This window comes from Telmatherina bonti (assembly GCF_933228915.1).
Source record: "Telmatherina bonti genome assembly, chromosome: 17".
NCBI classification, from domain to species: domain Eukaryota; kingdom Metazoa; phylum Chordata; class Actinopteri; order Atheriniformes; family Telmatherinidae; genus Telmatherina; species Telmatherina bonti.
This window is the reverse complement of record NC_136615.1, coordinates 8087669-8109521: the sequence shown is the minus strand read 5'-3', so window position 1 is coordinate 8109521 and position 21853 is coordinate 8087669. Positions and strand designations below refer to the sequence as shown.

Genomic DNA, 21853 nt, shown 5'->3' with positions numbered 1-21853 from the left:
TTATTTGTTAGGGCTTAAGTTGCAAATTATACTTTGTAAATAACTTGACAGTTGTTTAGCATAATTACTTTTCAATATGTTCAAGGCTTTGATATGGGAAAGGAGCTCATTATGAAATATGTTAAATCTGGGTTTCACCTTAATAAATCTGCATTTGTGTATAAATAATGTTGCAAGAATTACTTTTGTCTTTTGATATTATTTTGATTACAATTTATTTTATTTTCTCTGTTTCCGGTTGGTTCATCTCACCAGACGTCCGCTAGCAACAGAAACAATGAGCAGATGTTGGTTCCGGTTTCAGTTTGCGGGCATAAGAAAAGCTAACATTTTCTCTGGAGTAAAAGCTATATTCGCGATAATTTTCCTGAAGGGTTAAATTTATATTTTTGTCTCTACAATATAATAATTAAATAAAGAAATTAGAAACCACACCAAGACTATCCAGGTTTCTGCGTTATATAGATATTGAGGAGAACATGGCTACGTCCTTGAGCTGCATGGGGACTGTGAGGCTGCTGGTGAGGAAACTATTTTAACTTATTTAATAGTAAAATGTCTGATAAAGTTTCGTAAAACTGTTTTGACGTTATATAAATGTAATTGACTACATACATTCTGGTAAAAGTCCCATAGTGTTTATTTATAAGCGAGCGTGAACCGCAGTTTTACGTATAAAATTCACACATTTCACAAATATTTTATTCCACAAAAGAGTTGTTTTTGTGAATATTGCATTTAAACTAATCATCTGAAGTTTTCTCTCTTTTTTTTTTACGTGAATAAATGTACTGTTTTTGAAAAATGCTTCGTACTATCCATTGTTAATTCCCCAATGATACAATTTCTTTTGATTTGTTAAAGCTTTCTTTGCATCTAAAACCATTTTATTCACAAATAGATTTGTTCAAAGTATATTTGATATTATTTTTAATTAGTTAAATTTAGTGTTTTCTTTAATGATATTTTAAAAGGGTTTCGAAAGGGGAGAAACATCGGTAAATTACTCAAAAATGACACTTAACTATATAATGAAACCGGGTAAATTATTAAAAAGACGTCGCAAAAACATGTTTAATTTCAGAATATCCACCTTCATATGATGAACACTATTAATGTTAAGTACAAATATGGTATAAAATGAAAGGAAAATGATGATTAAATGACTGGATGTTTGAGCCCATTGTGCCACTGCAAGACAATAGAAGACAATAGAAGCATTTTTAGAGAAGAATAACAAACAAAACTTCTTATGTGTCCATTTCTGCACATTAATGAATACAATGTAGTATTTATGCTCTAACAAGCACTGTGGCTTCTGGACTGTAAAAACATTTGGTCTTCTGTTTTCTTTGCAGAGCGCCTTGGCCCAGTCCAGCTCACGATGCAGCTCTTTGGGAAGCAGAAGCCTCCATGTCACTTCAGCGTGCTGCAAGGTAGAACCCGGGATCCAAACGTCTTATTGTGATTGGTGTCTTTATCCTTCATCAGTCATATAAAAGGCACTGATGGTTCAAGAGAAAGAGATTCCGCTGTATTAACCTATAAATAGTCTACTCCTCAAGTGACATTGTGACAGAAGCTTTCATCTCAAGTTTTTTAAAAATGAAATTCTTTTTTATTTTTATCATTATTATTTGTAAATTTGATCCAGACATGCTGAATTAAATCTTGTAAAGTATTTAGGCTGTTCTAAAACACCTTCCTGTGGTATGTGGGTCTGCATATCAGTAGTTTTTGTGCGAGTAAAGTTAGTGTTTAACAAGAAATTAGATTTATCCATGTGGTGAAACTTGAATAGAGAATGTAAATGTCAGATTAAGTGGTATAAATACTACATTTAATCATTTTGCATGATCTGCTCCCAAAACAAGATAATTAAAGAAGTTTGTTCTTTACCCTCTTGCAGAATCGAGCTGCTCGTGTCCGAGTGGGTAAAGGAGACAGACCGCTGACCTACGAGGAAGCTCATCATCCTCATCAAATTGGCCACCGTAAAGGATGGCTGGCACAGCACACCAGTGGGTATCGTTACTGAATACTGTAGTTCACATGTTCAACAGTCTATGGCTTGTCACGTTTGTATGCAGTGATGGGAAACATTCCCAGACTAACAAATGGCAAAATATCAGATGGATAGGCTGTTTATAGCGAGTCAGGAGATCCTTAAATCTTTAACTTTTCTACAAATGTGACTCTAAATATCCATCCATCTTCTGCTGCTTATCCGGGGTCGGGTCGCGGGGGCAGCAGCCTAAGCAGGGAAGCCCAGACTTCCCTCTCCCCAGCCACATTTGCCAACTCTGCGGGGGGGATCTCGAGGCGTTCCCAGGCCAGCCGAGAGATATAATCCCTCCAGCGTGTCCTGGGTCTTCCCCGGGGTCTCCTCCCAGAGGGACGTGCCTGGAACACCTCACCAGGGAGGTCCAGGAGGCATCCTGACCAGATGCCCGAGCCACCTCAACTGGTTCCTCTCGATGCGAAGGAGCAGCGGCTCTACTCTGTTCTCCTCCTGGATGACCGAGCTCCTCACCCTATCTCTAAGGGAGAGCCCGGCCACCCTGCGGAGGAAACCCATTTCAGCCGCCTGTATACGAGATCTCGTTCTTTCGGTCACGACCCACAGCTCATGACCATAGGTGAGGGTAGGAACGTAGATCGACTGGTAAATCGAGAGCTTCGCCTTCTGGCTCAGCTCCTTCTTCACCACGACAGACCGGCGCAGAGTCTGCATTACTGCAGACGCCGCACCGATCCGTCTGTCGATCTCACGCTCCATCCTTCCCTCACTCGTGAACAAGACCCCGAGATATTTTAACTCCTCCACTTGAGGCAGGACCTGACTCCCGACCCGGAGAGGGCAATCCACCCTATTCCGGCTGAAGATCATGGTCTCAGATTTGGAGGTGCTGATTCTCATCCCAGCCGCTTCACACTCGGCAGCGAATCGCTCAAGTGAGAGCTGGAGATCACGACCAGATGAAGCCAACAGGACCACGTCATCTGCAAAAAGCAGGGACCCAATCCTGAGGCCACCAAGCCGGATCCCCTCAACACCTCGACTGCGCCTAGAAATTCTGTCCATATAAGTTATGAACAGAATCGGTGATAAAGGGCAGCCTTGGCGGAGTCCAACCCTCACCGGAAACGGATCCGACTTACTGCCGGCAATGCGGACCAAGCTCTGACACCTGTCGTACAGGGACCGGACACTAAATGTCTTTAGAAATAAATATTTTATCATAAAGTCCTACCTGGAGTTCACAAACTGCTGCAAACAGTAAAACTGATCGTGTTTTTATGTTTGAATGATTTAATACACGTTCTGACCCGTCACAGCAGGTTAAACCACCAATGGAACCACTCATTTTAACAGTGACTACATTAAGAATCTCTTAAAGCTTTTAATGAACCAGCCACACACACACACACACACACACACACACACACACACACACAGGCTCTTCTATACATGTTACCTGCATGAAAACCCCTGAAACTGCTGTGTTCCCTCAGACATCTGCCCGTGTTCCTCGCAGGTAACCTGAAAGGAGAAGAGGGGGCGGCAGAACGCACCGTGGAGGACGTCTTCATCCGTAGATTCATATTCGGGACCTTCCATGGCTGCCTGGCCAATGAGATTGTGATAAAAAGGCGCGGCAACCAGCTCATTGTGTGTGCTTTGATGTTGCAGAAACTGCGACCGCAGAAGTTTTACTTCCTGATCGGATATTCAGAATCACTGCTGTCGCACTTTTACAAATGTCCCGTCAAGTTAGAGGTGCAGACGCTGCAGGATAAGGTTGTGTATAAGTACCTCTGATGGAGCGGCGCAGCGCCAAAGTGTACATAGTTATACTACTATTCCTAAAGGGTTTTCAGCTTCAGTGAAATGAATAAAAATAAGTTCTGGAAGCATCTGAAACGTAACATTTATGTTAAAATACTGTCTTGTGGGTTTAACCAGGTGTTGCCTGATGAAGGTTAATATCCAGATAAACCAGACTAATGTTTCTAAAATGCACATTTTTTATTTACACCTCCAGAATGTGATCAGGCCAAAACTTTAAGTTGCATTTTGTAGTTTAAAAAGGAAATATAGTTTTTTTTTGCATTGCAGGTGTACATAAGCAGGTATCTGTATTAATACATCTGCCGTGCACATGGAGATGAATACTATAAAAGTTATGTAAAATTCCAGCTGTGCATTGATGACTGTTGCTCTTCATGCAGTGCTCTTGTGTATGTCCAGAGCTGGTGACACTTTAAGATCCGGGTTTCTTTGCACAAGAGCGTAACAGAAATTAAAAGAACAACATGACTGCAGGTTGGTTGGTTCTTATGTCGTGTCCAACAGATTAAATGTAGGAGAGGTCACATCTTCTAAGCTATAAATATATTTATCTTGAAGGTTTGTTGGGATGGCTGCGGTGAAATCAGGTCTTTCTACACTCAAAAAAAAAAAAATCATGGTAAAGGGAAATGTTCAAATACACCTCTTTTATGTAATAGTTTAAATATAGGTTACTTAAAATATTCCTTTACCTTTAAAAAAAAAAAAAAAACAATATGAAAGCATAAACTTTATGTAAATATTTCCCTAAAAATGTACATAAGATCTAGCTTTTATGTTGCATTGACCTTAATTAAATGTAAATTGACTTATGCAATTTATTCACATAAACTAAATGCAATTAAAACATTGTGAGAAATGTGAATATTTTCATTGGAAGTATTAAAATTGGATGGGAAATTTACATGTAAATAAAATACAGAGTCTACATTTTTACCATGATTATTTTTTTGAGTGTAGCTTGAAGCGGCTTTTATGATAAATAAGTCAGATTTAGTCACTTTCAGAGACAGATATTCATGTTTTTTCTAATCTTTTTTGTCATTTAATAAACTTAATGTTTCTTTTTAAATTCACTTTTACAACAGTGAACGGTGCTTTTAGTATTTTACTTTGTTGGCTGAAACTTGTAGGCACTAAATATGGACGTAAACCAGTTTGGTGACAATCTGCTGTATCTAAATGAGCAGTGAGTTGATGTTGACCAATGTCTCAGTTTCAGCCATGATCCAATTTCTAGATTTTGATTTTGGCTCCACTGATTAACTGAAACTATATCAGATAATTGAAAACAGTCATTTCTATCATTATTAAAATCAAAAAGCCCACTTTTCGTAATCCAGACTTTACTCCGTCATGTGGAGACTCTGTGTTTAAACTTTGCTATGAGAGGGGCTTAGACCAGCTGTACAGAGGAGGATCACTGGAGTCAGATACTCTTTACAGGCTCCTCACTTCTTTCTTACTTACAAATACGACATTGTTCCCAAATCCATACAGCCTCCAAATGTGACTTTCTTTGAGCGCGTTCTTACTGACAATCAGCCAAAAAGACATTATTTCTCACATATATAAGACATTCTTATCGAACATTACATTTACCACGGATCATCTTAAAAGGCAGACTGACCAAGGAGAGGAAATAAGAGAAGAGAAATGGTCTTTACTAATAGAAAATACACTTAAAATCCTGAGGTGCAGCTCAGACCAAGAAACAGTTTAAAATATTACACAGACTCCACTTTCCACCTTTGCTGAGGAGCAGGCTGGGTCCAAGTAAATCGGTACATATGCACATATGTGTGAAAATAAAGAAATATTGGACGGATGTTAAAAATGAAGTGGGTGCGATATTAGAATATAATGTAGGGCTTTCAACTTTTCAGTGCATTCTTGCTGCAAAAGTGGAAAATGCAAGGAAGAAACATAAAACTAAACTGGCTGAAATTCTTCTTTATGTGGCGAGAAAGACTAAAACTGAAGACTGGTATGCAGAGGTTTTGAAGATACTCCCTCTGGAAAGACACACAAGATAACCTCGAGGACTTCTTGGACATTTTGCTACCAGTTATAAATAAGACAAACTCCCCATAGGCTGAACAAATTTACAATATCTGTGGTGGTGTTGGTTTTTTTAGTTGTTTTTTTTCTCTTGTCTACTTGTTTGTTTTTTTTCTCGTCTACTTTTTTTTCCATCACTGTTGCCTGTTTTGTTTTCTTTTTTTTTTCAATTTACAAATGTAAAAAAAAAAACATACATATATTGTATGTAAACATATACATATACATATATATATATATATATATATATATATATATATATACACTTCAGTCCCAATAAAAATAAAAAAGTAACCAGAATATTGAACATTTTCATTCCTGGACTGAGGTCTTTATATTAATCAGTTTAAATAAAACAAGTTCTTAAAATAAAGACACACTAGTGATGATGATACAATGTGCCAGATGACTAAAAATATATTTTTAAATCAACTTGGATAAACAGTTATTGATTTGAGTGACTTTTGCATTTTGGATTGATGTGATTGGATCATTGACCATGTGACTGATAACCGATGTGGATCGATGCGTTTCTACAGCTCGGTTCACCGTGTGCATGTATAAAAATCTAAATGTGGACGAGTAGAGTGGCAACCAGTGGATAAAATTGAATGTTTTTTAGTTTAAATCAGACTCTCTCGTTGCTGCAACTCTTGTTGCTTCTAAATGAAAAGATTTTAGTACTTCGTTCCTTCTAACCCTTCAGCTGTGCTTTTGTAACACCAACTGAAGAATATCTAAATATTTACTGTAAATATTTCTGTTTTAATCTGTAAGAATTGTTTATATGAGCTCTCATGTAGTTGTAAAGAAACGAAGTAGTTTTGTGGCTATTCTTGGCGATATTTGTCAACAATGCAAAGACACACGTGCAACCTGACAACTGTGTTTAAATGCTTGCCTTTATTTCTCACCAGTTTCATCAGAGTGCAAATTAATTCACATTTAAGGCACGTGCACATCGTCAGTGCAAACACAAGGTGCAAAGAATGAAAGTGATCATTGAATTTTCTCCTTATAAAAATCCCTTTTAGATTCTTGACAATTAAAAGCAATAATAAAAAAACTCCTCACAGCATGTCCTCCAGGTCAGAGGCTCTTCGCAAAAGTCATCAAGCGTACTGATAAAACGACATTTTTCACATTTGAGGCTCAAAACTGGAACAAACACAAGGCAGGAGGACTGCATGCCCACTAAATACGGCTCTGTCTCTTTTTTTTTCCTCTCATAACATAAAAACGTTCATTTAAAACCAAACTTGCAAAATGTTTTATGTGTTTGGTGAGAAGACTTACGCCACATGTCGGTCTGTTTGTAGATTCAGAATCGATATCTGCAGGAATTTACAACAAAAACATAATATTTACTCCAGCCTGTTATGTTTGGATGCTTCGCCAACGAGCTGCATGTGGATTCATGAGGAACAGACGTGCAGAAGTAGCATAAATCTTCTCATCAAATGCAGGGATGCAAGTATGAAACGTATGATGATTAGAGCAGCAACAGGGTACCAGAAAAACCTTTGGTTGTATTTTTAAGAGTCATTATCAGGCGTTTTGTGTGGAGACGGTATAAAAAACCCTGAACATTTGGTGTCATAGTGCAGTTGACAAGTAGAGAAATATCACAGCATGGCTGTTTTACAAACAAAAGCTTAGAATGAGCACTGCTCAGAAAGACATTTTGACTCGTCCAACTAGGAAAAAGTACAAATATTATAGATGTAAAAACATTTCTGCAGCTGAGAATCTGCAGGAAAACTTCAGTGTAAAAAGAGGAAACTACTGTTTGATTCATCTTGTTTCAGAATAAACAACAAACTTGTACGAGGAGCAGAAGACGGAGAGCGGAGCAGCCAAGTGACTTTTTTTTTTTTTTTTATGAAACAAAAGAAAATACTTCTTAAAACAAAGACACACACCATCAGACAACCATCTGTCTGCTTGTGGAAAAGGTTCAGACTGACCCCAACCTGCACTCTGAACTTCACATGATTTCTGACTGGCAGCTTCCCTGTCGACCTCCTCCTCTTCCTCCTCCTCCTCTTCCTCCTCCTCCTTACTTGACGTTACGGCAGCTTTCGCCCACACAGGACTGGAGCTTTATCAGCCGCTGGTTCATGGCCTGAAGGACAGACGGATCCACCTTCTTCACAATGTTCTCCAGCTGGTGTGGATCCGACGTCAGGTTGTACATCTCTACGAACGACTGCAGGGAGACACGAGCGCAGAGAGAAGCTTCACATCTGCAGCCTCCACAAACAACACTCAGACGTGTGAGACGCCAAAGCAGCGGGGATCCGCTGTTACCTCGCTGTCTGCAAACTCGCAGTACTGCAGGTTCTGTTTGCCGTCCAGGGTTCTGACGCAGGCGTAGGTGTTGTTGTAAGCATCCTCACACACACAGTCTGGGAAACATTGCTGGGAAATAAAAGTGTTAATCGGTTTGCAAGGCTGCGCCTCACAGAAAAACTGGTTTTTGTTTACTTCCTGCTGCATTAGCTCCCAGTTAACCTGATGGTTCTGTGTATGCTTCTTAAGCAGGTTTACAAACCTTTATTTGCTACTAACAGCTCACAATGTGCTTGGAGAAGAATTAAAGGGGTGCTATGATGGTATGTGGAGTTTTCTGAGCTTTCTACAGTGTTACAGTGTTGAATCCTCATCAGACATGTGAACGACACTGTTTTTTATCACCTAAACGCATGTTTGAGTTTGAGTTTGAGTTCCAGCACTCTCTCCGTTCGGTTTCCATGGCGACGAAAACCGCGTCGTTTTAGAGAGTTTTTTTCTACTTGGAAATCCTTGTGACGTCCCGGGGGATAAGGTTCGGTGATTGGTTACCTTCTACTGGTTAACAAGGGCATGTACAAATACATCAGGCGGGTGGAAAACGTGGGATAAAGTTATTTCCAACGATGGCTGGTGAGTTTACCAAAGAGAGACATCCTGCTGCATTCGTTGCTGTGGGTTGCTGTTTTCCACTTCGTTTTCAGGATCTGATTCAGGTTCCAACATGTAGGGCTGGATGCTATGTGTTGACATTGTATTTAGTTTTTTTATTGAGTTCATATGAGCCTAATCCTTCTGTTTAAGAGACGTTACAATGACGGCGAAAACAGTTGCGGTGCGCGCTCCCGATGTAGTGCAGTGGCGGGAGGCGGGGCTTAATGCGGAAGAGTCTCAATCCACTCGTTTTGCCCGCAGGCTGATCTGACAGCCTACGGAGAGGGTCGGTCTGAAGTAAATAAAGCCATTTGTGACAATAACTCCATCAATCCCAGCCCTTCTGGTCTCAGAAATAAAAATAAATTAGCCTGAAATGCACAAAATAGTTCCACTTTAAACTACATGGTGGCACCATGAGGATGCAACTGAAGGAGGTGGATTGTCTGCAGTGATATCAGCCAGAAGGAGGTGAAGCCTGACCTCACCAAAGACCTGATTTAGTTTAGTGGCTGGACTCTCCCTTAGAGAAGCCGGATGAGACGGTTCAGGCATCCGAATGAAGCCAGTGCCAGATAGGTGGATGGATAAAGTTCTAGTTTCTCTGATTTTATGGCAGATGTCCCAAAGCATAAACTATTCCCGACCCATCCAGATCCAGTTTTTCCTGCAGTCTTACAATCCTGATCCAGATCCAGCTTCCGTATTTTGGAATGTTTCGCCCTCATGGTGTCATTTTTTGTTCATTTGCTCATGTTTATGACTATTGGCAGTGTGACAAATGCTCCCCAACAGCTGAGATCGCAGTTTTATGTGAAATCCACTCACAGAAAGTCCGGGGCCAAGTTTAGGACAGGAAGGGTCTGTGGTCGGATGACCCTCCCCCGTGTATTCAACAAGGAAGAACGGTCGCGTCGTGCCGTTCCTCAGAGACGGAGCCTGAAAAACAGAATCTTTAGTTAAGTTTTGGTTTCTTACAGTAGGGTGTAGTGTAAGGAAACATGTCAGAGTGAAGTAGCAGCCGACCATCTGAGCGAGGAAAGACTGCCCGTCCATATTCACAGTGGACAGATTGACACCAGATATGTCCAGTATGGTGGGAGCCAGGTCAATGTTCAACACTGGAGCCTGAGAGACGGTAAAAACAAACAAGACGTTGAGTTAACAGCAGTATTATTCTGTTTTATAAGAGATAAAATCAAAAAGGTGTTGATGGAGGACGGTTCTGACCTGCAGTGTCTGCTTGGGGCTGATGCCGGGGCCGCGGACCAGGAGCGGGATTCTGATGTCAAACTCGTACAGCTGCCGTTTATCGATGGGCAACGAGAACTGGCCTGAAACAGAGAAAGCAGCTGATCATGGCTGTTTGATTGGAAAGGTTTAGGTTCAAAATGTTTGTAGAAAAATGTTTAATTTAAATTAAACATATTATATATATATATATATATATATATATATATATATATATATATATATGTGAATAAAAAATTTATTTTATTTTATTTTTTTTTAAATTGTGAAGCAAGAAAATCCCGATTTTTTTATTTTTCGAGTCGATTTTCCCGCCCCTGCTTTAAACAGAGAAAGTCTCGGAGACCAGCGTACACAGGTTGACATCAGCTTCACAACACTGGATGTGTTACTTGTTAACCGGTTGTGTAAAGTTTCCACTGAAACACAGAAGTGCCGAAAACACTTCACAGTTTCCACATGTTCATGAGTGAAACCTTGTGATGCAATATCTGCCACCTAACCCCGTCCACAAGGCTCCACCGAGTCCCTTCCCAGCAGCGGTTCTCAACCCCAGTCCTCAGGACTCGCAGCCCTGCATGTTCTACAGGTAAAGGAAAAGTCTGGTCTGTTAACTGACTTGATCAGGATGTTCCTTATTGTAAATCAGGAACACATCTAAGACATGCAGGGCAGTGTGGGAAACACTCCTCTGTGGATGGTCATCAACAATGTTTGCTACGGCACATGACTGAAGATGTTTCTGCTGGATGATGCAAACTTTTGCACGGTGGTTTCATGCAGAAAGGAGTTTATTCCATCTGAAAGGATGAGAGGACTGTAGGAGGAGCTAGCTGGTGCACACCTGTGTGGTAACCGTTGTCTGACGTGTAGAAGATGTAGGTGTTGTTTAGCTCTCCTATACTGTCCAGTTTCTTCACCAGCATCTCAACCATGTCATCCACAGATAACAGCGTCTGCCACCTGTCACACAGTTCATCATTCAAGTCAGGCTTTGATTTCCATCCATACAGCAGAAAACATAAACAATACAAGTGTTAGAAATATATGAAATTAGGACTTTTCTATTGGTAGATTGTCCTAAAGCAGCTCTAAAAACAACCTTCTGATCCAAAATGCTGCTGGAAGAGTTTTGATCCTGACAGTTCCCCAGTTCTGGATTCTTCATCGTCTTCTTGTGAGATCCAGGATTGAATTTCAGGTTTTAATGTTCACATATGAAGTATCTCATCTAAAAGATGAATTCCTAATTTCACTCTGAGAACACTTTGCTCCTGAGCAGAAGCTAACGTTTAGCTGCTCCAGGTTCGTGAATGAAATCAGACTGTTTTCCTCCATTTACTGATGCATTTTATTCTTATTGCATTTATTAACTTTTAACCATCATGTTGGCTGTTTTATGGCAACTATAAAGTCTAATTGCATGTCTTAAACTGGTTTTCTGTTGAGTTGCAGGTGTGTTTGAAAGGTGCCATATAAAGAAATGACTTACTAACAAATAAAAGCATGCTTAGAGGTTGGTTGTGTGTATTTTAAAATGCAGTTTTTAACATTTAGGTGACTTTTACAATTAGGACAGTAGTTTTAAAAAGACATTTAGTGCCAGAGTTTTCCCAGTAAGGAGGTAAACCTGCCTAAATGCCACCAGTAGGATCTGTGTAGTACTCACAACCTCAAAAACCTCTGATAATTAGTCTTTTGGACTCCCATCTTATGTGTTTTTCAACCTTTTTTCAGCCAAGGAAAACTCTTTTTCCACTGATAACTTGAAAGACACGCCACAAGCCAAAATGTTTTTGGTTTTTTTTGGTTTTTTAAGAAAAAAAGCACATATTATTAATATAAAGTCCATCTCATTTAAGTTGCCTTTAACAGAAATCAGATAAAGACAAGAAAAAAGAAACGTTATTATCTTTCACCTGGGTCATGGATGAACACAGAGCTGCTTTTTAGACCCATCGAGTGAAACACCTGATGATTTATGACGGCACAGTGGTTGAACAACACTGTTTTATGGCACACAGAGTGTTATGAGGGCCGAAGGTCGGCAGCCAAGCCTCAGCGACTAGGATCTGGTCTGGTTGGCTCTGTGGTTTAGTTTAGGTGACCGCGCTGAGCCAACGTTATGCAAAACCAAACGCAGATGTGAGCCAACCTTTCTTTGTTAACATTAAGCATATTCAGGCGACTGTTTCTGCCCTTTAAACTGAACTGTTGTGTTTTTTGTCATGTTTTTCTCCAGCCTACAACATTTCTGTCAGCGATCAAGCAGAAAGCTTCCACCGCTTGTTTAGCAAGGTAAAAAGTAACAATAAGCATCTGCAGTGATGCTACCTTCTCCTGTATGCATTATCCAGGAAGGTGAGCGAACTATTGGGCATGGGGTTGACAGGTTGGCGCAGCAGCCAGTGTTTGTCCTGCAACAGGAACAGAAGAGAAGTACCGTCAGACACCAGGCTGCAGGAAAGGTTGGGATATCACAGCCAGCATACCTTCCCCGGCTTGTCAAAGCTGCCGTCTCGAGGGGCTTGCACGTTGTTGAACTCTTTCTGATACTGAGGCGCTGCCGTCCAAGGAGAATGAGGAGCTGGAGGCGACAACATCATGAAGAACGGATGGTGAAGACTCTTGTCGTCCAGGAAGTGAAGGGACCGGTTCAGCTGGAACGACATAGGAGCAAAGAATTAACACAACACTGCCAAATGTGCGTTTTATGAAGCGCACGCATGAGGAAGAAGTCAGATTTAATAAGCTGGGATTAGATATGATTTAACAGTGGAAGGACCTCTGCATCTGAAGGTACAAAACCTCATGAGACTCTTCATCCTGGGTGAAGAGTTTCAATGAAAGCGAAGCTGCACAAGCCTCAACATGCAGGAAGATTTCTTCCTTCAAATTACAACCTGAGATACCTTTAAACCGAGACAAAACGAGAAGTTTGACTTCTCAGACCTCCATTTGGCTCTGGTGGAGTTACAGAACTGCAGTTCAGCGCCTTCCTGAACTGCATGTGACGAGGCAAAGTTCAGGTTGCATAAACTACATCCTGAAGACACCTGGTTGAGCTGGTTTAACAGAAAGACTCAACCGTCACCTGATGAAGAAGACATGCAGCAGCACCAGATGGCAACGCTGCAGAAAACACACAGAGAGAAGGCTAAAGTTCTCCCTGAAAACGTCTAAACATCTGGAGAGTAAATGACCTTCAAAGAGCTTTTTTTGGGGTGATGATTAACCCTCCACCCTGCTGACTGGAAGACAAAAAGAAAAATATCCTACATGACGTTTTACACATCTCAAGCAGCTGATCAGACAGTTTCAGGAGTTATTTCTTCCCATAAATTCTTTCACAAGACCGCCTGCTGCTGCATGAAATGCTGCTGATCACAAGCTCACAGTAAGCAGAAGTCACGATGGGGGGAGTGTGACTACGACTCACGATGAGGTCTGTCAGGTAGTCTTCCTCATAGCTGTCGCCGTGCTTTTCTTCTTTCCCGTTCACAGAGAGAGTGTAGTTGTAGTACTGAGAGTTTCCCACCTGCAGGAGTCACACAGCCGGCGATGAGAAGACAGAAACGGTGTGAATACACAGCGTGTGTGTTTAAATGGGACTCACCAGTGCATGCCACTGGTCCCAGCCAGGTGGGACGTAGCCGACGTCTCCAGCTTCTTTCTTACCGTACTGAAAACAGAAGAAACGGTTCAGTCAGATCATGTTAGAAGCTTTTTTATCCCAGGATGGTGAGAGATCTTCAGACTCTGGTTCCCTGCTCTGCACCTAAACAGGAAGTTTCTGAAGCAGGTTAGACTTGTTTTACTGCACCGTCTGCGTTGAAGAACGGAAAACAAGATAGTTTTTTCCTGAAGATGTTTTATTAACATTAAATGTTAACGATAAAATGAAAAATAATTCTAAAAATTGAACTTATTTCTCCGCAGAAAAATCTGTTTGTTCATAGTTTGTTTTGTAAACAAATAGATCATTAAATGTAAACATCATAATGTAAGTGTACTTTGTGTTCAAACTAAAAAAAAAGGGAAAATCTGGAGTCTTCATTACTTTTCGCTCCAATTTATTATTAATCTTTTTTTTATTATTATTATTTTATTTTTATTATTATTATTTTATTATTATTTTATTTCTATTTTTATTATTATTATTTTGATTATTTCATTATTGTTGTTGTTGTTGTTGTTGTTGTCGTCGTTATTGGTATTATATCATTATAATCATTATTATTATTAATATTATTATTATTACTGCTACTACTAGACTGGTCCGGCCCACCTGAAAGCAAGCGGTGCCGTATGTGGCTCCTGTTCCTGACAGCCGTCCTTTCGGTGGTTTTGGCTGATCTGACAACTAGACGAGCAACAGAAGGAAATAAAACAACTAGAAAACAATAAACTATAAATAAATAAATGTCAGACGAGCATCTTCCCAGATTCACGGATATGAAGCTGGTGTCTGAGTGTGGTTCAGATGTTCTGCCCTCAGTTCCTGGTAAATGGATCTTTAGGAAGAAAACGATCTGCAGGAGCATCTCTACCAGCACCCGTCTGACGCCTGATCCTCGGATCCTGATGAAAAGCTCTGTTTTCCCCCTGAGATGTCTGTTCCAGTGTTTTTATTCCTTGCAGTCTGGTTCTGGTGAGAGCCGCTACTATTCCCAGTAATTTGTAGATGTAACTGGTTTGTTTCCATCAAACCAGTCATCAAACCTGCTGTGCTCTGCAGGAGTGCATGGCTTAGGGTTAGAAAGATGCAACTTAGGCTGAGCAGATCCGTCTCTGCGGGCATCTGTACGACCCCCAAACACCCAAAATGTGCTGGAAAAACAGGTTTAAAGTGAAACAGAAGTACTTCCTGCATTTCTTCTGGAGCTTTTCCTGCAGAGCCACAGTCTGCAGCGACTCCAGTACACCTGAAGCACCAGTAGGAACAGCTGTGGTTCTGTGCAGATTAGCTCATGTAGAAACCAATCCACTGGTCGCAGCAGGTTAAAGAAGTCCAACCAGGACGGAAACCTCAGCTGAATCCACAGAAAACCAGTGGAGGCGTTTTGGGTACTTTTATTTATAGATTAACGTTTTATCGCTCTGATTCACAGACACAGAAAAGGAAGAGGTCCTTTAAAAGATCCTAGATCCTGTAAAAAAATAAAAAAAATTTTTAAAAAAACAGCTGAGAAATAAAAGCATTCTGACCTGGTTCAGATATTTCCCAGCGAAGAACGTCTGGTATTCCAGTTTGTGGAGGTAGACTGGGAAAGCCTCGGCCTCGGGCCCTTTCTGCCACAGAACGCTGGAGCAGTTCCCCGACACGGAGTTGTTCCTCACCTCGTGGTTGTGGGGGTACCGGCCGGTCAAAACGCTGCTCCTGCTGGGGCAGCACAGCGGCGTGACTGTAAACTTCCCAGGAGGAGGAAGCAAGAAGAGGAAGATGATGAAAGACTGGCATGACAACGGAGAGGAGGATGTAGAGCTCACTCAGTGTGAAACTGGGAGCTAACCATCACACATGCATGTGGAACTAGGAGGATCAGCTGATGTTTTAAAAATAAAAGATTCCCTTTTTTTTTTTTTACAAGATAATAAAAATAAATGTTTCACAAACCGGACAGTAAAAACATCAGCAGAACAAAAAGAAGCCTTCTGGTGAAAAGAAGAGGAGGTGAAACAAGAAGCAGGTTAAAGTGTGAAAATACTCACAGCGTTGGCGAACGTCGCTCCTGCGTCTCCGATTAAACCCGTCGTTTTCTTCATGGGTGTCTGCAGAAAGGAAAGGAGAACAGAAACGTCTCAACATGCAAACAAACCTGCTGCGTTCAACCAGTTTAAACTCTGTTTTACTTTTTTATTTCTGTTTTAAAAAGACCTGATCCAGCAGTGAAATGTTTTCAGCTACCTGACAGTTCAGACTTCTTTTCTTCTAACAGATAGTCTCACAGTGCAGTCAAGCTTTTATTTAGACATCTTTTTAATATTCATAATTAGTTTTATTTACATTCATTTCTCTACAAGTCTCTTCTGTTAAATCTGGTGATATTAACATTATGTTATTGTGTTTTATCAGTTTATTAAATCATTTCAATACATTTAATTTTAACAGTAAACTTGTTTTAAACTAATTTAATGGTTTTTTTATACAATTTTTCTATTTAATTTGTTTTTTATTATTTTTCGACTTTGTTAAAAATGCCTGAGATAAGTATGATGAACTCTGATAAGAAGAAAGACAGAGGGTGTAAAGAGAAATTAAACAGTACATATACACATTACAAGAGGATTTAAACAGTGATGTAATGATAAAGTTTGCACAGATGTCAGGTTTTAGTAAGTTTTAAGTCATTACGGTTCAATTTTTGGATAACATTAAAATACGTACATAGATTAGATTTTTTTAAAGAGAGAATTTTTTTAAATGAATTTCATTTTATGTAAGTAAAACTTTGCTAAAATATTCAGCAAATTGATGATATATGAATGATTTTTGGTGTAAATATCTAAAAAAAAAAAAAAAAAAAATAGGTAGCAGGTCAGGCTCACTTAAAAAGAAATCCTTTCCTAAATGTTTCTTAAGATCTAATTAAAAGTCAAACCAGACATTAGAGACGTAGAAAACAATCTGGTGATTTTTCTATTGATCAAGAGAAGAATTACAGCGGCTCTAAACCTACAATCCTCCTGTTTGTGAGAGATGATCCATTTGGACAATCTCTTACCTGCTGAGGCAACTGAGCGTTTCAACTATCAGTTCCATCCCAACCTGGAAGACGTTTTGCTTCTTACTGACTCCTACACCAAATCCCGTTTTCCCTACACAGACACAATGGCTGCTCTAACTCCTCCATAGCTTCACCAGCTGGCTTTGAAGAGAAAAGCAGAGCTGATGGATGGAGTAAATACAAGTCACTCGACTTACATCCAAGTTGCCACATGCCCTGAGGACAGATATTCATCGCTACGCTCTCTCCCAGCATTAAGGGTTCCCACGCTGCAGGACTTCTCAGATTGAGCTTTAAGTAGAGGAAAGTGAAGTAGAAATGACTGATAACGTCGGCAGAGAGAGCGCTGCCAAGACAAACTCAAAGTCCTCTGCAGTCCTGCTTAACAGCGGTTCCAGTACGGCATCTGTGGTTGCCAGGCAACAACCACCAGAAAGCCAAAGCATACCGTCCCTACCGCAGCAACAATCATCATCACCTGCATCAGTGCATAAACTTCAGCCGCCTCACTACTAGTAGTAGCTCCTAATATAAGTCTTACAAGAGACAGCTCTGATCAAGAGTCGATTGATAATCTGATCCCATCTGTTGTGTTTTAATATTGACAAAACAACGCTCTCTACCTTTTACACATCTTTTATTGAATAGATTTTATCGTCTTCCTTGGTGGCCTGGTTTGGTCATTTGGCTCTGAAGGGCAGAAATAAAGTCAGTCTGGTTATTAAATGGGCCAGTAGGCTGATTGGTGATTGATTGGTGATCAGGTGAGTCTTGAGGCTGTGTTCAGCAGGAAGGTAGAGCGTACAGCCTCTAACACTGTGAGCTGGGACTCCCATCCTTTATTTCACCTCCTCCCATCAGGATGCAGCTTCCAGGAGCCGAGATGCAGGACAAAACCTTACAGAACAGTTTTGGTCCATCTGCAGCAGTCCTTCTTGAAAAATGTTAAGATTTTAAATCATTTTTATCTATTAATTTAACTATTTATTGATCTTTGACTTTGTGAGCCATTGTTAATGTCAGAATGTCTGTTTATGTGTTTATTTTATTTACTTTCTTCTGTGACACTAAAGCTGAAATCGCTGTACAACAAATCTACCGACGGGTACAAATAAAGTCACCTGAAACCTGGCATGTAGTTTCTGACTGAGTATCGGCCTCAGTAAACAGCCCATGTGTCATTCTGTGACTTTGTGTTACAATTTGCTTTGCATGAAAAATTGCTTTATAAATGAAGTTTAACTGATGGACGAATGATTGCGACACACGCAGAGTGGAGTTTGTGTTGCTGAAATAAGCAAGACCTCCCAGGTAGTGGAAGATTTAGCCTTTAAAATCAGTGTATATACGGATCAACATGAATGCGGACTTTACATATTTAGACTATCTGAACTGTGCCATGACAAGATGGATGGTTTAAAGCTGGCGCGGCCTTTTCCACCAACGATTTTCTCTTTCTCGGCTGTTTAGCAGGAGGAGGCAAATAAACCGAGCCGGGTCGGGAAGTCCTTCCTGCATTTTCTCAGCCATGTTTGCCTTCCGAGTTTCTTCTTCACTACTTTGTATTTTCATCCTAACACGCTGTTTATATGCAGGGTGGGGCGATCAGGTATGCGCTGCTGGAGGGGGAGGAGGGGAGCCGGGAGAAGAAACTTACGAAATATAAGAAATGAACAACTTCATTTGGGTCGGAACGTTTGGATTGGTCAGAGTTTTTATAGATTTACAGTAAACTGAGGGGTCTAACTATATTTCTTATTGATCATGATTACAGAATGTATAGACTACTATCAGGACGAGGAACCACTTCACCCAGAGGAACATGTCTCTCAGCAACGTTACAAACTGGAGCTTTAAGTCAATAATTTCCATCATTAACTTCTCTACAGAATCTGTTGTTAAAGCAGAGACGGTTTTAACCTCATTTCTTGTTCTGTTTTAAGACATTTTTATGACAGTAATTTGTTCATTATTGTCTATTTATTCCTTAAAGCAGAGGTGTCCAGCTCCAGGCCTCCAGGGCCACAATCCTGCAGGTTTTCAATGTGTCCCTGCTCCAACACACCTGACCCAAACTGAGCAGTCATCATGCAGAACTTCATGGCTGTTGGATCCATTTAAGGTATGATGGAGCGGGGATACATGGAAAATGTGCAGGATTGTGGCCCTCGAGCACCAGCTTTGGACACCTCTGCCTTAAAGCCTCTGCAAACTGACTTTAGGGATTAAAAGTACTCCTCAGCTACTGGAGCCAGTGCCACCTGTAACACTACTTCAGCTGTGAAAGAGATGAGCAACACAGCTCCAAACATGTTTCCATTTAAATTATACTGATTTTATTTCTCAATGTGTAAAGACAAATCAGATTTTCTTTTATTTATGGTCGAAAGTCAAACAATTAACGAGAGAAATGATCAGAATTTCATATTCAGCATTTTACGGCTGACTTGTGAATATTTTTAAACTCTTGCTGATCTGATAATTAAATTTAAAAAGGTGATACTTTGGCTCCAGTGCTGCTTGGATCTGTCCATTTTGTTTAAAAGTTATGAAAATAAATCCTCAATAATTACATAAAGGGGAGGGAATAAAGGCTTTTAGTTCTTCTACACAAAGACACCATGGTGTCAGACACCATCTGTCTCCTAAACTATTTGACCTTGTTTATTATGTGTGTTTTATTGTTTACATTATAAAAATATTTGGCATCTTTCCTGCCAAGAAGCTCAGTAGCATCCATAAAGCTTCCTGATCAACTTAAACAATGAGGAAATTGTTTCATTTCAACATTTTTATTCTCTTTTCTTTTCCTTAATATATTGGTAAATCCAAAAAACAACAACAGAAAACATACTCCAGAGTTACAACAACTACTACACTACCATTGTAGTACATTTCATGTAAAAAGAAAGTTGGAGTAGGAAAAAGAATTAATCTTATAAACCCTACCCCATCCTTACAGATCACAGCTGATCATACAGGAGGGAAAACCTTCTGGTTTGTGTTTGTTTTATAGGAAACATGATGGTAAAAGTTCACTTTAAACTCTGGAAATCTTCAGCTGGAAAGATTTTAAAGTTTGGATCTTAAAAAGTGTTAAAAGAGGGATTATGTCACGTAGTCACGTGACCCCTTACAATCAATACATCTGATAGAATAAAAGTGCTTTCTGGGGGACGTACTCACCATCCCCCCCAGCTGAACATCCTGATCGTCGACGAGCACGAGGACGATGTTGGGTTTGGTGCTCTCTGCACAGCTGATGCAGCAGCTGATCCAAACCAAGAGCAGCGGGAGGAGCGGAGCTTCTGTCCGGTGTCGTGTCCGCCGGCCTCCGCTCCCTCCAGCGGCTCTCCCGGAGCCTGCCATCCGAGCCTCCGCAGCAGCACCGGGCCTCCTGCTACACTGAACCGCCGCCGTCCTGCTGGAGCTTCGCTGTCCTGGTTGTAGCAGAAGACGAGCCGCGTGCACAGGACGCACCGGACAGACACAGGAGTCGTTTTAAAGTTTGAGGAAGTGGAGAGAAGAGTCAGCGGTCATATGATCAGGCTGAGTGGGAGGAGAGAAGCCAGGACACGCAACATGTCTTACACCATTTCAGTACATTTCACCAGCATGTGGCTCCTACACACACACACACACACACACACACTGACTGTTTATATTTCTATCATGTATAATAAACTGTACATTATATTAATGTGTTTACCTGGACAGGTTGTGTCTGTGATCCTTAAGGTGACGTTTAGACCAGTCAATCATTAACAGATGATATGCTGACATCTGCCAGGAAACCTTTCCAAGTGCAGACAGGAGGGACGTTTAGACCAGACCCAGTTCCAACACGTTTACTCACAGCAAAACACCTCCTTTTGCATTTCTACAAGGATTCATATACCTTCATTATCTATCTATCTATCTATCTATCTATCTATCTATCTGTCTGTCTGTCTGTATCTACCTCTCTATCTATCTATATGTCTATGTATCTATCTATCTATCTATCTATCTATCTGTCTGTCTGTCTGTCTGTCTGTATCTACCTCTCTATCTATCTATATGTCTATGTATCTATCTATCTGTCTGTCTGTCTGTCTGTCTGTATCTACCTCTCTATCTATATGTCTATGTATCTATCTATCTATCTATCTATCTATCTGTCTGTCTGTCTGTCTGTATCTACCTCTCTATCTATCTATATGTCTATGTATCTATCTATCTATCTGTCTGTCTGTCTGTTTCTACCTCTCTACCTATCTATATGTCTATGTATCTATCTGTCTGTCTGTCTGTATCTACCTCTCTATCTATATGTCTATGTATCCATCTATCTATATGTCTATCTATCTATCTATCTGTCTGTCTGTCTGTCTGTATCTACCTCTCTATCTATATGTCTATGTATCTATCTATCTATATGTCTATCTATCTATCTATCTATCTGTCTGTCTGTATCTATCTCTCTATCTATTTATATGTCTATGTATCTATCTATATGTCTATGTATCTACCTATCTATCTATCTATCTATCTATCTGTCTGTCTGTATCTACCTCTCTATCTATCTATATGTCTATGTATTTACCTCTCTATCTATCTATATGTCTATGTATCTACCTCTCTATCTATCTATCCATCTATCTATCTATCTATCTATCTAGCTAGCTATCTATCTATATATCTATCTATCTATCTATCTATCTGTCTGTCTGTCTGTATCTACCTGTCTATCTATCTATATGTCTATGTATCTATCTATATGTCTATGTATCTACCTATCTATCTATCTATATGTCTATCTATCTAGATTATTATAGATGGATTATTTTTAGTCTGTTGGAATTTGTTTGATGTAATACTAGCCATCATTATGGTAGTAACTGGTGAGTCTAAAACATAACTAGCAGTCAGTGAATAATTATCTAAAGTCCTACAAAGTTTTCAGCTATTTAAATTCCTGTTATTACTACAAACTCACCCGAATGATGTCGTTCAAACAATAAACTCAAGTAAC

The 21853-nt window shown here is 40.1% G+C and overlaps 2 protein-coding genes across 3 annotated transcripts; one reads left to right on the top strand and one right to left on the bottom strand.

Annotated features, from left to right (window-relative positions):
- Positions 1–284: 284 nt before the first annotated feature.
- On the top strand, positions 285–6055 carry mrps24 (mitochondrial ribosomal protein S24). The gene is made up of 4 exons (XM_079256806.1): positions 285–521; positions 1359–1436; positions 1910–2021; positions 3540–6055. The coding sequence occupies exons 1-4, from the start codon at positions 480–482 to the stop codon at positions 3821–3823; spliced, it is 516 nt and encodes a 171-aa protein (XP_079112932.1). The 5' UTR covers positions 285–479; the 3' UTR covers positions 3824–6055.
- Positions 6056–6805: 750 nt separating this feature from the next.
- gnsb (glucosamine (N-acetyl)-6-sulfatase (Sanfilippo disease IIID), b) lies at positions 6806–20331 on the bottom strand. Of its 2 annotated transcripts, XM_079256233.1 has the most exons (13): positions 20026–20331; positions 15824–15883; positions 15320–15523; positions 13728–13793; positions 13551–13649; positions 12604–12771; positions 12446–12528; positions 10956–11074; positions 10091–10194; positions 9887–9988; positions 9689–9799; positions 8225–8335; positions 6806–8123 (listed from the first exon to the last, which is right to left on the bottom strand). In XM_079256233.1, the coding sequence occupies exons 1-13, from the start codon at positions 20206–20208 to the stop codon at positions 7974–7976; spliced, it is 1560 nt and encodes a 519-aa protein (XP_079112359.1). In that variant the 5' UTR covers positions 20209–20331; the 3' UTR covers positions 6806–7973. The 2 variants fall into 2 exon arrangements, with proteins under 2 accessions (XP_079112359.1, XP_079112358.1); XM_079256232.1 differs by having other exon boundaries at positions 9689–9988.
- Between the last annotated feature and the right edge of the window lie 1522 nt (positions 20332–21853).

What these genes read in the sequence shown, in the direction of transcription:
- mrps24 (XM_079256806.1), top strand. Translation starts at nt 480, where the DNA reads ATGGCTACGTCCTTGAGCTGCATGGGGACTGTGAGGCTGCTG. An exon ending in TGGGGACTGTGAGGCTGCTG is followed by an intron (nt 522 to 1,358) that starts GTGAGGAAACTA and finishes TTTTCTTTGCAG; the next exon opens with AGCGCCTTGGCCCAGTCCAG. An exon ending in TCACTTCAGCGTGCTGCAAG is followed by an intron (nt 1,437 to 1,909) that starts GTAGAACCCGGG and finishes ACCCTCTTGCAG; the next exon opens with AATCGAGCTGCTCGTGTCCG.
- gnsb (XM_079256232.1), bottom strand. Translation starts at nt 20,208, where the DNA reads ATGGCAGGCTCCGGGAGAGCCGCTGGAGGGAGCGGAGGCCGGCGGACA. An exon ending in AACTTGGCCCCGGACTTTCT is followed by an intron (nt 8,336 to 9,688) that starts GTGAGTGGATTT and finishes TTTATTTCCCAG; the next exon opens with CAATGTTTCCCAGACTGTGT. An exon ending in GCGAGTTTGCAGACAGCGAG is followed by an intron (nt 8,124 to 8,224) that starts GTAACAGCGGAT and finishes GTCTCCCTGCAG; the next exon opens with TCGTTCGTAGAGATGTACAA.